This window comes from Mastigoproctus giganteus, chromosome 5 (genome assembly GCF_048544385.1).
Source record: "Mastigoproctus giganteus isolate SK-2022 chromosome 5, ASM4854438v1, whole genome shotgun sequence".
NCBI lineage: Eukaryota > Metazoa > Arthropoda > Arachnida > Uropygi > Thelyphonidae > Mastigoproctus > Mastigoproctus giganteus.
Window position 1 is genome coordinate 62,502,667 of NC_143579.1, and position 16,299 is coordinate 62,518,965.

Genomic DNA, 16,299 nt, shown 5'->3' on the forward strand with positions numbered 1-16,299 from the left:
TCAGACCTAAATTTTTGAATGAACTGTTCAATGGATTAAGTATTACTATTTATATTTTACAATTCATAAATTTAAATTTTGCCCAATCAACTGGTTTTTTCTCAATGGGAAAGCTGTTCTTAGCTTGGTTCAGTCTAAAAATGTCATTAGTGTATTGCTGAATTGAATGTAAAGAAATCTGAAATCAGTGCCTAGATATAACATAAGTTCAGATGGCAAACAGCTTTAAACCTAAGTGAGATAGACCCCGAGTGCCTTTTAATTAAAACAGCCTGTCTGTGTCAAAATAAACTCCGAACTTATTCATGCTTAGGTTGTGTGATCTGAATAACATAAAAGTACAGTCTCTCTCATGCCTTTCCTCTGCCAGACTTCTCTTGGATGGAATGAATTCAACTGACAAACCAGAACTAGATCAATACAATGCTTAAAATTCAACCACATATTTCTTCGTGTTTAATAATGTTAGTTGCATTTTGTTTTTGCTGCCATATTTTTTATGTAGAAATTATTTCCCATGGAAAGAAGCCCCAGATTATATTCATTCGCTTGTATAAGTACTGTGGAAAGCAATAATGTCAGATGTGGCTCTTTCTCCAGTAACTAAATTTTTAGGAATTTGACTGTCCATTATTCTATATGGTTGGTGATACCTATTTCCTCCATTACAATGTATAACTGAGAATAAACTATAGTTATCTACTTTTTTAATAATTTAGGATATAATGATCAAAAATATTTCACTGCTACACACCTTTTTTGGTTTCACTCCTGCTTGTTTCATCACACTTATTTTGATTAAAAAGTTTGTATTTCATTTGATAAATCTGGCACATTCCTTCCATACCAGCTGCAAGGACAAAATGTTTTCCATTATGAAAAACAGTTGAATTCATAATGGCCTGTCTACCTGTTTCATAATGTGTAACAGATTCAGCTCGACATGTGGATCCATTGTTGATGAGTTCATATATTTCCTAAATACAAAATAAAAAAGCACATGCATGATTAGCACATACTAAATTATATATCTTCAAAAATACAAGAGAAAAATATTACCACTAATAAGTTATCTAACCATAAACAGTATTACACCACAGAACTAAAGTATTCTTTGCAATGATCAATTTTTATATCTTTTACTATGGATCAGTGGGTCTCAAAGTGAGCATTGCTGGCCCCTTGGGAGTTTACTAATGGGAAAAGGGTCAAGGTGATTGTTATAAAATAAAAGTACTATAAATTAAGTTTCTTGACTATGATGGTAGTAAAGTGAAGATCACAAGAACAGAAAAGTCTGTGTGTGTGTGTGTGTGTGGAGGGGGGGGGGGGATGAGAAAGTCAAGAACCAGCAATTTCCACTAAGTACTGTTCGTGAGAATCCCCCCCCCCAAAAAAAAACTAAGTTAAAAATGTCTATTGTTTCAGTCACATGAGGAAAAGTGCCACAGTAAGCATTAACAATTACTAGAACTTTTAGGGAAACTTTTTTATCTAAAGTTTATAAATCATGCTAGATGAGAATTTGGAATACCACAGATAACGGTGTGCGAACGTTAAGGAAATTTTTATCCTTCAAGCCATATAGACTCAAAACGTTACGGAAAATCAACAAAAAGGTGGTGTTATGTCATTTTTTTTTTTTTTTTTTTTTTAGTTGTTGGGGGCCATAGTGCACCTCCCAAGGTTTTTGCAGTACTTTGATCCAAGCCAGAGGCGGGATTCGAACCTACATCTTCTACCAATCAAAAATAGATTTATCCACAGCAGTAACTTGCCCTTAATGCCACACTGCTCCAATTTGCACAGCAGTCTTTTTGTGCAGCAGTATCAAAAGCTTTATTGAAATCCAAATATATGATATCAAAATTAGTTTTTGCATCAAGTTCCTTTGTTACTGCATCATGTATCCAATCAGATTAGCCAGACAAGATCACCCCTTAACAAACCCATGCTGTGACTGAAGAATAACTGCACTCCTCTCTATATGGCCCTGCATTACTTCTTTAACCAGTGACTCCATTATTTTCCCTGGAACAGAAGTGAAGCTAACAGGTCTGTAATTACACATGTAACACTTTGATTTCCCCCCCCCCTTTGTGAATTGGGAAAACATTTGCACATCTCCAGTTCACAGGGACTTTCTCTGAATCTAAGGATGCTGTCACATAATTATGGCTAAGGTTTTGCTTACCTCCTTTGCTGCCTCCCTTAATATAACTGGATGGATCCCATCCACTCCATGTGTCTTTCTTACATTTAAGTCCAGCAATTTTTCTTCCACTTATTACAAAACCAGTTAGCTTCCTCTTACAGTTTGACTTCTGGCACAAACTCCTCTAAAGAATTCCTCATGTGTGAATGTAGATGCAAAGTACTTATTTAGCTTATTGAGCAGGATAACACCAGTTGAACAATCAACATCAAGTGGAACTCATCCCCTTCTTTCTAGGGTTTACATAAGAAAAGAAATCTTTGCTATTTTTTTTTTTTTTTTTGTATCCTTTCTCTTTACCTGCCCCATTCTGTCAAACATATCTGTTGCCTCCCAACTCTATGAATCAGCCAGAATTTTTTTGGGTTCCTCTGAAACTCCTTTCTCTAACCTAATTTTTCTTGGTGATCTTAATGTTCACAACTTGATTTGGCTTCAGATTTTCTAGTTACATAGACCCAGTTGGTTAAGATATTGAGGCTGTTGTGATTACTAATGACCTTATGCAACTTATGCATTTACCTAGGGGAATACAAGACAATTCTAACTACACACTCAACACTCTTGATCTTTTCTTCACCAATTATCTTTTAAAGTACAGTTAATGATCCTCAAATCATGCTTTGGTGACTGTCTTTCAATGAAGCCCCCCACCTCTCTCCCTCCCTCCACGATCATTCTCAGCCTTGTCATTTGGCATTATGTAATGAGATGATCTGGATGATTTCTAACCCTTATTTCCTTGGCTGGATTATATCTTCCATTCTACTGTTTGCTCAGATTGTGTCAGTAAAATTTTTTCATCACAGTGAAATCCTTTAACCTGCATTTTTTTTTACCCTAAACTAATTTTGCCCTAAACTCTCATTACTTTTATCAGGCTATACAAGATAATAATGTAACATGTTACAATTGGGTTTTATCTAAACGTCCAGCTATATTTTCTGCCCATGTCAAATCTTGCAACAATTGTAAAAATTTCTTAATCGGTCAAAACTCAGTTTTGAAGAGGCTAAGAGCAAAAAGATTGATTCTTATCTAAATGCTAGCCTAGCATTCTTGTTTCTTGCCAAAACTATTGGCTGCAACTTTTGTCCATCTACACTCCTACCTCTGTTACAACCTGATGGTTCTAATGCATCCTCAACTAAATATAAAGCCAACTTTTACTTTCATTCTAGTTTTCCTCTAATTCTTATATCAACCTTTGTAAATCACCTCCAACCATTCCCAATATACTCCATTAAATCCACTATCATTCTAACATCCTTCTGTGGGAAGACCACAGAAGGATGTTAGAATAACTGAATGACCTTGATGACAAGAAAGCACCAGGTCCTGTTGAAATATCTCTACTTGTTATCAAATCTTGTACCCTCAAACTTGTTCCTGTTTGTGTCATTTTTGCACTCTCTTATTGTAGAAATCTTTATTGCAATAATAATACAATGGATACATTGCAATAAGCCCTTCATGGCCACAAGGCCAGGGGTTAACAGTGATATTACAATATGTAAGAAAGGAAATTAATAAATTAAATATAACATACATATATGAACGAATCAAGAGTAAATAGAGCTCAACACTCAAAGTATAACACAATTATAAACATCACAATGTACAAAGAATATACAGGTGGAAAACTACAAGGTTGGTTGTAAGCCATCTTCATGTTGCATTGCTGGATTGCGGCATTAAGGCGAGCTTCAAGGAGCAGAATCAGGGACGGGGAAGTACAATTTAAGGATGTGGCATCTATACTCCTTATCACTAGAAAACTTATTAAGGTCAGCATCCAAAGACTGGGCACATGAAAGTAACTGATATGGCAGAAACCTATCGGATAGGTGGAGACAGCTGAGATGTGGGCATAGAGTTGGAGTCGCTCTGAGGGAAGGCTGAGGGACTCTCCAAGAGCACAGGTCCCAGAATGATGGTGCCGAGATCTTTTCAGTGATCATTTTTACAGTTGTGGTAAGGCATTTCACCCTAATCAGCGTGGGAAGCCTGTGAATTTTTATCAAACTGGCCATTTCAGTTGTCCTTAACTGTGGAGGAAGTTTATGTTTGTTTATGACCCATTTTAAGAGCCAAAACTCAGTAGAAAAGAGTGGTCGAATTGTGCTAGAGGCGGCAGATGGCCATACTTTTGCAACATATAGAAGCGGAGAGTATACCGTGCTTTTTATATATCTTCCGGTGGTCGTTACTTCATTAATATAATGCAAATGCTGTTTGGCCATCCCTCGGAGTCGAGCTGCCTGGGTGAGCAGCTTTTCCATGTGGTTACCAAAGCAGAGCTTAGGATCAAAAACAACCCCCAAATCAGTATGTTTCTTGACGATGGGAATAGGGGAATTGCATAGTGTTAGCTGAATATAGGAAGGCGTTTTCTTTAACGAGAATATCATAAATTCAGACTTTTCTGGATTTATTTTTAGTCCAAACTGGTTGAGGTAGTTTGCAAATTCCAGGAGTAGATTGTTAATTGATGCTGTTATCACGATAAGATCATCATGTGGAGAAATCAGTTTCATATCATCAGCATAGCATAGAGTATCATGCCTGGACTCAACAAGCGGCGAGATGAGCGCTGTAAATAAGAGGCCGGATAAGACACCACCCTGTGGCACGCCTGAAGAGACACATCGCTCGTATGTTTGGCCGTGGACAGTAAGCCGGATTATTCTATTTTGAAGGAGTGAAGTGAGGAACTGTAGAGTGTCTCCCTTGATTTGATAATGGTCTGAAAGTAGCTTCAGCATTGCAGGAAGATTTGAGTCAAATGCTGCTTCGAGGTCTACATAAGTGACTGCAAGCTCTGCATGAGATTCAAACGCAGAGAGGATAGAGCTGGTGGTGGCTAAGAGATTAGTCACAGTGGATCTATGAGGAAGAGAGTAGTGGATTTGATGAGGCTGATGTGGAAGAAGTTGTTTAGTTAAAATAGGGAGAAGTATCTTCTCTAGGAGTTTTAGAAGACTTGAGGCATTGGAGATTTTCCTTCAGCATGGAAATTTACTCACGCCTAGCCAATTTCTAAAAAAAAAAGGTGAAAAATGCTTATGTTCAAAACACTGTCCCATTGCAGTTAGCTCTTTTCTTTCCAAAGTAACAGAGAAATCCAGCAACTACCAACTCAAACTATCTGAAAACCCTTGAACTGTTTGACAATCTCCAACATTATTTCCATCAGTGTCAATCCACTGGTGATATACTGCCTTATGTTACTCATCTTTGGACAAATTTAATGGAAATGTTTAGTGAAATGAAGACAACAAGAGTGCAAAAATGACACAACTGATTTTGAAATTTTCAAGGATTTGGATCATGTTTGGCATAAAGGTCTTCTAAATAAGCTTCCATCTTTAGGGATCACCATGCGATTTTTGCAATTGGATAACCAGTTTTTTCTCTGACCATTTGCTGTATATGATTGTAGATGGTTCCATGTCTTCTACCTTTCCAATTAATGCTGGTATCCCCAAGGTTCAGTTTTTTTCTACTCTTTTCTCTTGTATGTTAACAACCTTCTTCCACTTATTGTAAATGCTATCTATAGTTTTGTTAATAACAGGAAAAAACACTATATTCTACCTTCCAGTTTGAGAAATATTGCCCTGCATAACCTTCTAAAATATCCATCACCAGTTCCATAAATGCTGATCTCCAGGTAATTTTCCAATGAGGAAAAAAGGAAACTTAGTTAACTTCATTCTTTCTATAACTAAGCCCTGTCTTATTTCTTGCAGAAGAGTCTAAAACTCCTATATTCATCTTTAATGACACTGATTTCTAGACAAGATCACATATCTCTACTGAAGACCACCCTAACTTTTCATCTCTCTTGCCATAAATGTAACATATATTGCCTCCTCTGCATCAAAAAACTTGATTTTCTTTTTCACTGTTACATTACTTTTCTTATAAAGAACTATTTAGCTAAACAGCTGCACAAAATTTCAAATCTGCCCTAAGAGAAAATTTTTCCTGCATCTGGGGTGGTGCCCCCAAAGCTTCTCTCAAGCTACTTGACTTTAAAAGAGGCAGTGTAGTTAACCAGTTTAATGTCTTGTTAGGGATGATTTCAATTTGCCTCTAATTGAGTGGAGCAAGTGGTAGGGGAACTCGCCATGGAGAACAAAGTTTTAAATCATATAGGTGACTAGTATTTGAATCAACATGTTAAGCACTTCAGCAAAGCATTTAACTCAGTCCTGCATGAGCAGTTACTGTACAAGAAGGAATCAGAGAGAAAATCCATTTTATGGACTGCAGGATGGCAGCACCAATATGAGGTTGAAAAACAGCTGGAAAAAATACTGGATGCTTGGTGACTATATGAAGGGATAATTGTCGGTTTCTCTAAAAATAAAGCTCTTAAATACATGAATAAATCCTATACTTACCTACGGAGCACAAACCTGGTCCCTTACTAAGGTGCAAGAAAGAAAATTACAAGTAAGAAAAAGAGCAATGGAAAGAAGCATATTGTCACGCAAAGACGAGAGTCAGAAATGAGGAATTACGTAAAAGAACTGATATAAAGGATGTTATTATGGAAGCAAAACATCTAAAGTGGAAATGGGCAGGTCATATTATGAGAAAAGATAGCAGATAGAATAAAGCTGCAATTGAATGGATAACACTGGAAGAACAGAAACAGAGGTCGACAAAAAAGGAGATGTGACGAGTTGGAGTTTGCAGAAGATAAATGGCCAACCACGACACGGGACAGAAAAAGACGAGAGCCTTGTCAATCAATTCGGCCCTGGAGAGATTGTGCAAGGCTCATGGGGTAGAATTCTTCTCAGCGTGGTCTGTGCTTGCTAACAGGAGAGACTGCTTCTACAGGGATGGAATACACTTAAACAGAAAGGGTGCAAGAATATTTGCTGATGCTATGGATGCAGTGTTAGGCAGGTCAGAAAACTGCTAGCTTGGAGGGATTCACAGACTAATACATTACCAGTGGCCACAGGCAGAGGTGAAAGTGATTCTTGCACAGCTTCTATTGGAATTGAGCAGCAGCCTGGAAAGCAAGGTGCTGGGGATATCAAGGACTGCTGGGAGTCATCATGGAACAAGTGAATACATGGGTTGTGTTAGAGTAACTAAGAGCAAGAATAGGTTCATGTATACTTGCATGTACACCAATGCTAGGAGTATAGTAAATAAATTTGAATTTGAGGTGCTGATGGAGACACAAAGGATATTGTTGGGATATCAGAGACATGGTGTCATGCAAAGATAAGGAATGCAGAACTCGAATTTGGGGAGTACAATGCGTACAGAAAGGGAGGAGGAGGAGTAAAGCTGTTAGTTAAGAAACAAAATCTAAGAAGTTCATCCAGTTGACATGGGTGGACAGTGCAATGGTGAGTCAGTTTGGTGTGACACAAGCACTGGGAAAGCAAAGTTGAGAGTAGGAGTGTGTTATAGGCCTACTGACTCTGACGAGTACAACGAACACCGTTACAGAGAAATAAAATGAGAAAGTAAATCAGAATGCCTTATAATGAGGGATTTTAACTTTCCAGATATAGACTGAAACTTGTGGGTTGGTCACACACACACACTAGCAAGACTGTGGATTTATTGGATGACTGTTTTCTATAGCAGCATGTTTGAGAGGCAACCAGAGAGAGTAATACTCTTGATCTGATTATCAGCAGTGATTATTCATGAATTAAGAATCTACAGATAAAGGAACCACTAGGTGACAGTAATCAAAGTCTACTGATGCGAGATTTACTTGAAGATATAACTATCAGGAGTAAAGGGAAGGGTTTTTGCTTCTGTAAAGGCGACTACAGTTGTCTCAGACAGTTTTTAAATTCTACATAGTGGGGGCCTACTGATGATGTTACCAACAGCAAATTCTAAATGGGAAGCATTCAAGGAATTAATTTTGGAAGCTACTAAGAAATATTGTTCAAGGTTTAGACCTAAATGGATTTCAGATGAACTAATGAGACTCGTGGCAGAGAAGAAAAATGCACTGGAGGCATATAAATTATTAGGAGACACAGATGCCTATGGTAGATATAAGATAGGTTGTAATAAAATGACAAAGGCAGATTATGAGAAATCTTTGGCAAAGGATGCAAAGAAAAACACTAAAGACTTCTTTACTTATGTAAACTATAGAAGGAAGGAGATAAACAGTTTGGTCCACTTGATACTGATGGTTCGATTGTTGATGATTCTGCTCAGATATCTGACAAACTGAATAGTTATTTTGCATCTACATTGAGGAGTTATTCAGAGGGGAATACCAGAAGTTTATCACACTCTGGCAGAAAGTTAAATGATTTTGTAATAACTGAGAGCAAAGTGGAGCAGAAATTGCTGAAGTCAAACATAAGGAAGGCACCTGGGGTGGAGGGGATCTATCTAATTATATTAAAGGAGGCAGTAAAGGAAGTAAGCAGGCCCTTAATAATGGAGTCACTGGTTAAAGAAGCAATGCTGGATCATCTAGACAAAACTGCAGTTATAGTTCAGACAGCATGGGTTTGTAAAGGGGAAGTCTTGTCTGGCCAATTTGATTGGATTCTATGATGTGGTCAGAAAGGAACTGGATGCAAAAAATTTTGATATCATATACTTGTATTTTAGGAAAGCTTTTGATACTGTTGCACATGGAAGACAACTGTACAAGTTGGAGCAGTATGGCATTAAGGGCAAATTGCCACAATGAATAAAAGAATGGTTGAGTGGGAGATGACAGAGTGTTAAGCAATGGACACTGCTCTTCATGGACTAATGTTATTAGTGCAGTTCACCAGGAGTCCATGTTGGGCCCATTGTTGTTTTCTGTATTTTTCAATGATATTGATGTGGGTATATCAGGCTCAATGTCCAAGTTTGCAGATGAAGCAAAGGTTGGTAGGGTTTTTAATGACAGTAAGGATGGAATGCTACTGCAACAGGATCTAGAAAAGTTGAGCAGATATGCTGAAAGGTGGCAACTGAAGTTTAACATTGATAAATGAAAATACTGCATATGGGTAGCAGTAACCCCAAGTAATGCACCAACTGTGTGGTACTACACGCAGGGCATTGGAGAATGAAAATACCTGGGGGGTTAATTGTGCAGTAAGATATGAAGTTTTCTGAGCAGTGCAGTCGGATATGAAGTTACTGAGCAGTGCAGGCAGGATATGAAGTTTTCTGAGCAGTGCAGGCAGGATGCAAGAGTAGGACATGGTGTCTTGTCAATGATATACAGGAATTTTGCTAGCATGGATAAGGAAATGATTATCTCCCTGTATAAGGCAATGGTCAGGCCGCACCTTGAGTACTGCATACAGGACGGGAGGCCTCATTTTAGGGTGAAGAGCTGCTGGAACAAGTACAGAACAGGGCAATGAGATTAGTGAGTGGAACAAAGGGTTTCTGTTACAAAGATAGGCTTAAGTTCTGCAAATTGCAACATCTGGAGACTAGGCAGCTGTGAGGTGATTTGATTGAATGTATAAGATCTTGAATGTTTCGAGCAAACTAGTGCTGATGGGATTTTTCCTCTTGTTCAGATTCTGCACCTGAGGGGACTTGATTTGATTTATTGGTACATTAGTGTCTAAGGCTATTGAGGGGGCATAAATTCAAATTGAGGAAAGAAAGTTGTAGAATACATGTGTGGAAATTTGCCTTTAGCCAGCAGGTGGTTGATTACTGGAACAAGCTTCCGTCTGTTGTTGTGGAAGTTGACAGCTTATATAAATTCAAGGCTGAACTAGTAAACTTTTGGAGTGAATAGATGGGAGAAACGGGAAGGGTTTTTTTTTTTTTTTGGCTGATGCTAAATAAGCTTGCTTTCTTGCATCATATGCCTCTCTTAATGCTAATGAAAGTTCAGTGCCAGCAGATGGCGGGTAATTATTTTTGTTGTTGTAAGAGGGTGCAACCAGTGATATATTAAAAGAACTTGTACTTGAATTTAAAAAAAAAAAACACTAAATAACTAAACATATCATTAAAATTATATGTTATAAAGGCTGATCACCACATATTGTTTGTTGCAGTTACATGGTAGTACAAGGAAACTAAATTGTGTATAGTGATCAGCCATTATAACATGCTGGAGTATAGCCAGTTGTATAATGATGAAAGAAATTAGGGTTTAAATATTTCCTCCATAGCAAGCTATCTGTAATCTAACATGCATCAACAGCTTCTCTGTTATAAAATCATGAAGTATGCACATGTACGGCTTTACAAATTTCAAGTTACCATCAGGTGGAAAATGATTAGGTGATGAACATGTTTTCATGTTTTTAGGCTAAGAAGCTACCATACTCACAAATCACATTAGCATTAGCATTAGTAGAGGCATTTGATGCAAGAAAGCAAGCTTATGCAGCATCAGCCAAAAAAAAAAAAAAAAAAAAAAAACACTTCCACTTCACCCCTCTGTTCGTTCAAAATACCTGTCCAGCTGAGCCTTAAACTTATTTAGGCTATCAACCTCCACCACAAGGGATGGAAGTCTGTTCCACCAACCAACCACCCGCTGGCTAAAGGCAAATTTCCGCACGTCTATCCTACATCTGTCTTTCCTCAATTTGAATTTATGCCCTCTCAGGTGATTTTTCTGAGCTAGAGGAAGAATCCCATCAGCATTGAGCATGCTTAAACCATTCAAGGCTTTATACACCTCTATCAGATCACCTCGCTGGTGCCTAGTCTCCAGACACTGTAATTTGCAAAACTTAAGCCTTTCTTTGTAAGAGCACCCCTTTGTTCCATTCACTAATCTTGTTGCCCTTCTCTGTACTCGTTCCAGCAGCTCTACATCCTTCTTGAAATGAGGCCTCCAGACCTGTATACAGTACTCTAGGTGTGGCCTGACCATTGCCTTATACAATGGAATAATCACCTCCTTATCCCTGCTGGAAAAATTCCTGTATATCATTGACAATACTCCATGAGCTACTCTTGCAGCCCGTCTGCACTGCTCAGAGAACTTCATATCTGCCTGCACAACCACCCCCAAGTCCCTTTCATTCTCTACCACTGTCAGTGTTGTACCACAGAGTTGATACGTTGCTCTGGGGTTGCTGTTTCCCATGTGTAGTACTTTACATTTGTCAATGTTAAACTTCATTTGCCACCTCTCAGCCCATCTGCTCAACCTTTCCAGATCCTGTTGCAGCAGCATAGTGTCAGTAGTGTCCTTGACAACCCTGCCAACCTTTGTATCGTCTGCAAACTTGGACATTAAGCCCGATATACCATCATCAATATCATTTATAAATACAGAAAACAATAATGGACCCAACACTGAGCCCTGAGGGACTCCACTAATAACATCAGTCCACGATGAGCAGTGTCCATTGATTACCACTCTCTGTCTTCTCCCCCTCAACCACCCCTTTATCCATAGCAGTAATTTGCCTCCAATGTCACACTGCTCCAATTTGTGTAGCAGTCTTCCATGTGCAACAGTATCAAAAGCCTTTCTAAGATCCAAGTATATAATATCAAAGTTATTCCCTGCATCCAGTTCTTTTGTGACTGCATCATAGTATCCAATCAAGTTGGTCAGGCAAGACTTCCCCTTAACAAAACCATGCTGTGTCTGAGCTATAACTGAAGTCTTGTCTAAATGATCCTGCAGTGCTTCTTTAACCAGTGCCTCCATTAATTTTCCTGGAACAGCAGTTAAGCTCGCAGGTCTATAATTACTTGTGTCAGCCTTTGATCCTCCTTTGTGAATTGGGGTCACATTTGCACATTTCCAGTCTATGGGTACCTCCCCTGAGTCCAAGGAGGCTCTCATAATTATGGCTAAGGGTTTGCTTACTTCCTTTGCTGCCTCCTTTAATATAACCGGATAGATCCCATCCACCCCGGGTGCCTTTCTTGTGTTTATCTTCAACAGTTTCTCCTCCACTTTACTCCCAGTTATTTCAAGATTCTGTAGCTTACTGCTAGAGTTGAATACACCTCTGGCATTCCCCTCGCTGAATACCTCCTCATGTGTGAATGTCGATGCAAAATATTCATTTAGTTTGTTTGCTACCTGAGCAGGATCATCAACACTTGACCCATCAATATCAAGTGGACCAATCTGATTCATCCCCTTCCTTCTAGAGTTTACATAAGTAAAGAACTCTTTGCTGTTTTTCTTTGCATCCCTTGCCAAGGATTTCTCGTAATCTGCCTTCGCCTGCCTAACCTCCTTTGTAACTTGGTTGCATATCAACTTGTATCTACCATAGGCTTCTGTGTCATGTGTTAATTTGTATGTATCCCATGCATTTTTCTTCTCTGCCATATGCCTCATTAGTTCATCTGACATCCATTTTGGCCTAAACCTTGAACAATATTTCTTAGTTGGTATGTAAAGCCTAGTAGCTTCCAAGATAAGTTCTGTGAATGCTTCCCATTTTGAATTTGCTGTTGGTAACATCATCAGTTGGTCCCACTGTATAGAATTTAAATACTGTCTCAGTCCATCGTAGTCGCCTTTACGGAAGCAATAACCCTTCCCTTTACCCCTAATGGTAGTTACCTCTTTGAGTAAATCCCACTTCAGCACACTGTGATCACTGCCACCTAGTGGTTCATTTATCTGCAGATTCTTAATGCATGAAGAATCACTGCTGATAATCAAATCAAGAGTATTACTCCCTCTAGTTGCCTCCCGAACATGCTGATGTAGAAAACAATCATCCAATAAATCCACAAAAGCCCCGCTAGTGTGAGTAACCAGCCCCCAAAATCCAGTCAATATCTGGGAAATTAAAATCTCCCATTATAAGACACTCTGATTTACTGGCCCACTCTATTTCCCTGTACAGTTCCTTATTATACTCATCAGAGTCATTAGGCCTATAGCACACTCCTACTCTCAATTTTGATCTCCCAATGTTTATGTCACACCGAACTGACTCCACACAGCACTGTCTAGCGATGTCGACTGGCTTCACTTCCTTGGTTTTTATGTGTTTCTTAACTAATAGCATAACACCTCCTCCCTTCCTATCCTGTCTATCCTTTCTGTAGACGTTGTACTCCCCAAATTGCAGTTCTGCATTCCTTATATCTGTGTGACACCACGTCTCTGATATCCCAACAATATCTGCCTTTGATGTTTTGAGCAATACCTCAAATTCATCAAATTTGTTTACTAAACTCCTAGCATTGGTGTACACGCAAGTATACCTGCACCTGTTTCTATTCTTAGCTACCCTAACACAACCCATGTGTTTACTTGTACCGCAATGGCTCCCAGCAGTCTCTGAAATACCATGCATCTTGTTTTTCAGGCTTCTGCCCATTCTAATAGAAGCAGTGCAAGAATCTCTTTCACCTCTGCCAGTGGCTACTGTCAATCTATTGGTCTTTGTCTCCCCCCCAAGCTAGCAGTTTTCCGACCCACCTAACACTGCCTCGATAGCATCAGCAAATATTCTTGCACCCTTTCTATTTAAGTGTATCCCATCCCTGTAGAAGCAATCTCTCCTGTTAACAAGTACAGTCCAGGCTGAAAAAAATTCTACCCCTTGAGCCTTGCACAACCTTTCCAGGGCCGAATTGATCGACAAGGCTCTCATCATATACTCCCTCCTATCGTGTCTGGGCAGAATTGCAGACACTTTCAAATTCAACCCTAATTCTCGGCTTTTGTTCAACAGTGACCTGTACTTGTTAAGTAATTCTGCCGGTCTCCTATTCTTAATATTATTAGTGCCAACGTGTACAACTATATCACCTTTTGTGCCCTTAAAAGATGATATTCGCTCTACAACGTCATCAGCCTTTGCCCCTGGCAGACATACCCTGGTCCTGTTCCACCTATCTTTTTTACAAAGCATGTTCCCCGTTTCCCTGACAATAGAGTCACCAACAACTACTAGTTCCTTCGGGACCAGCGCATTCTGCCTTGGGGGTTGTCTCTGTGTCACGCGATGCTCAAGTGCAAGCTCTGGCGTTGATGTGGGCAGCTGAGAGCTTAATTTAGTTTCTTCGAGGGCATCCACCCTGTCCTTCAAGCTCTCATATAGGCCTATAAGAACGCCGAGTTGTTGCCTGATATCGATACACTCCTTGCATCGCGCACACACAAAGACATCCCCCTTGGCAGTATCATGTCCTGTACCCGATTGCTCTGCAAACATCAAGCAAACAGTGCATTTTATAAGGCTGGGAGTCAGAGGACAACTGCCCCCCTCAGTTCTGCTCTGAGCCACAGCACTTCCATTAGCTTGAGCCTTTTGCTTTGCTGCTCTGGTCTGAGTCATGATTCTATTAATTAATTATATTACGTTTGTAATCTAAGTCGTTATATGTATTTATTTAAACGTACAATTTAACTGCTAACGAAGTTCAACTAACGCTATCTAGTACGGTATATAACCTACGGTATATCTAGTACGGTATCACAATGGCGGGAAAGTTAATAACGGTAGCGGTAGTTACGAACACGTGGAAACCCTTACCGATACTTTTACAAGGCCGAGTAAAGAATAAATACACCAAATTAATCAAAAAATCACAAAATAATGTTATACTACTAAATTTAAATCATGCCAGCAGATGGCGGGTAATTATTTTTGTTGTTAGAGGGTGCAACCAGTGATATATTAAAAGAACTTGTACTTGAATTTAAAAAAAAAAACACTAAATAACTAAACATATCATTAAAATTATATGTTATAAAGGCTGATCACCACATATTGTTTGTTGCAGTTACATGTTAGACAAGGAAACTAAATTGTGTATAGTGATCAGCCATTATAACATGCTGGAGTATAGCCAGTTGTATAATGATGAAAGAAATTAGGGTTTAAATATTTCCTCCATAGCAAGCTATCTGTAATCTAACATGCATCAACAGCTTCTCTGTTATAAAATCATATAGTATGCACATGTACGGCTTTACAAATTTCAAGTTACCATCAGGTGGAAAATGATTAGGTGATGAACATGTTTTCATGTTTTTAGGCTAAGAAGCTACCATACTCACAAATCACATGATCACCCTGCCATGATAAATATTATCCAAGGTGCCTGACTCTCATCAAAACATAAATTATACACAAAAACGTTAAACTGGAATAAGTTGTTTTAAGTTGGTATCCAAGTAACATAATATGATCAATGTATTATACTGTTAATTTGTGTGTCTGTAGAATGGAAAATCCTTGTTGGGGGAACGGAAGAAAAAATTAAATGATAAAATCCAGGGGGTAAAAATGCGCCTCTATATAAGGCCAGAAAATTCTGCGCTGTCAAAAACGCAGTACAATTAACTACACTTCTAAGAAACTAAAGTTAATGCATACATTACTGGCATCTTGTTAAGGTATCATTTGAAAATCAGTTATTATTCGCATACATGAGCATCATCTGACAGTGTAGAATTTCACTTACAATAACATTACGAATTCCAGTCTTTGCTTGTCCCCCTCCTCCGGCCACAAGTACGTGTCTTTCTGTTATTACATTTACGGTGTAGAGTGGAAAGTTGACTCTAGCTAACAGCTGCGTGCTTCTCTGTGGAGCCATTATAGAATTTAATACGCATACAGTGCTTATTTCGGCTCACTTTTTTGTTTAATACGTTAAAATAAGTAAGCACTACCAACAGTTAGTAGTATTAACAGTTTAGACATAAACGTATGAAAAATACGACAAAGCGATAAATGCTATCTCATGGTACCCACAAACAACATAAAATAAAACCCACATCTCCTAAACCGCTACATCTTAAAATAAACAACGTCACACTCACGTGGTATCTCCTATGCGCAATTTCTCGCAAACAAAATTCATTAGCTGAAGCTAAAAATTGCAATTGCAAATAAACTAGTTAAAAATCATAATTAATTACGATTTTTAGCTATTGAAATTGTAACTGTCATTAATTACAATTTTTAGCTACTTTATTTTTACATAAATATACCTTCGAAGTCTTTTTATTGATGCAAAACTATTAACATAGGCATGAAATATAGTTATCATATACTAGTTTGGTTAGGTATATAATATAATGAAATTCAAATTTAAGTTGTAATATGAAAATACTGGCATGACGATTCAAGCACTAATAGCGAATAACTACAATATCA

General features: G+C 38.4%; 1 protein-coding gene across 1 annotated transcript in view; it reads right to left on the reverse strand.

Moving 5' to 3' along the window:
- Window positions 1-15,884, reverse strand: part of LOC150085451 (guanine nucleotide-exchange factor SEC12) — a 108,459-nt gene extending 92,575 nt beyond the window's left edge. The window contains exons 1-2 of the mRNA XM_090373257.1: window positions 15,602-15,884; window positions 755-977 (exon numbers count right to left, since the gene is read on the reverse strand). Coding sequence (XP_090229383.1) covers window positions 755-977; window positions 15,602-15,736 — 358 coding nt within the window. The 5' untranslated portion in view covers window positions 15,737-15,884. The remainder of the gene's footprint in view (window positions 1-754; window positions 978-15,601) is intronic.
- Window positions 15,885-16,299: the final 415 nt, after the last annotated feature.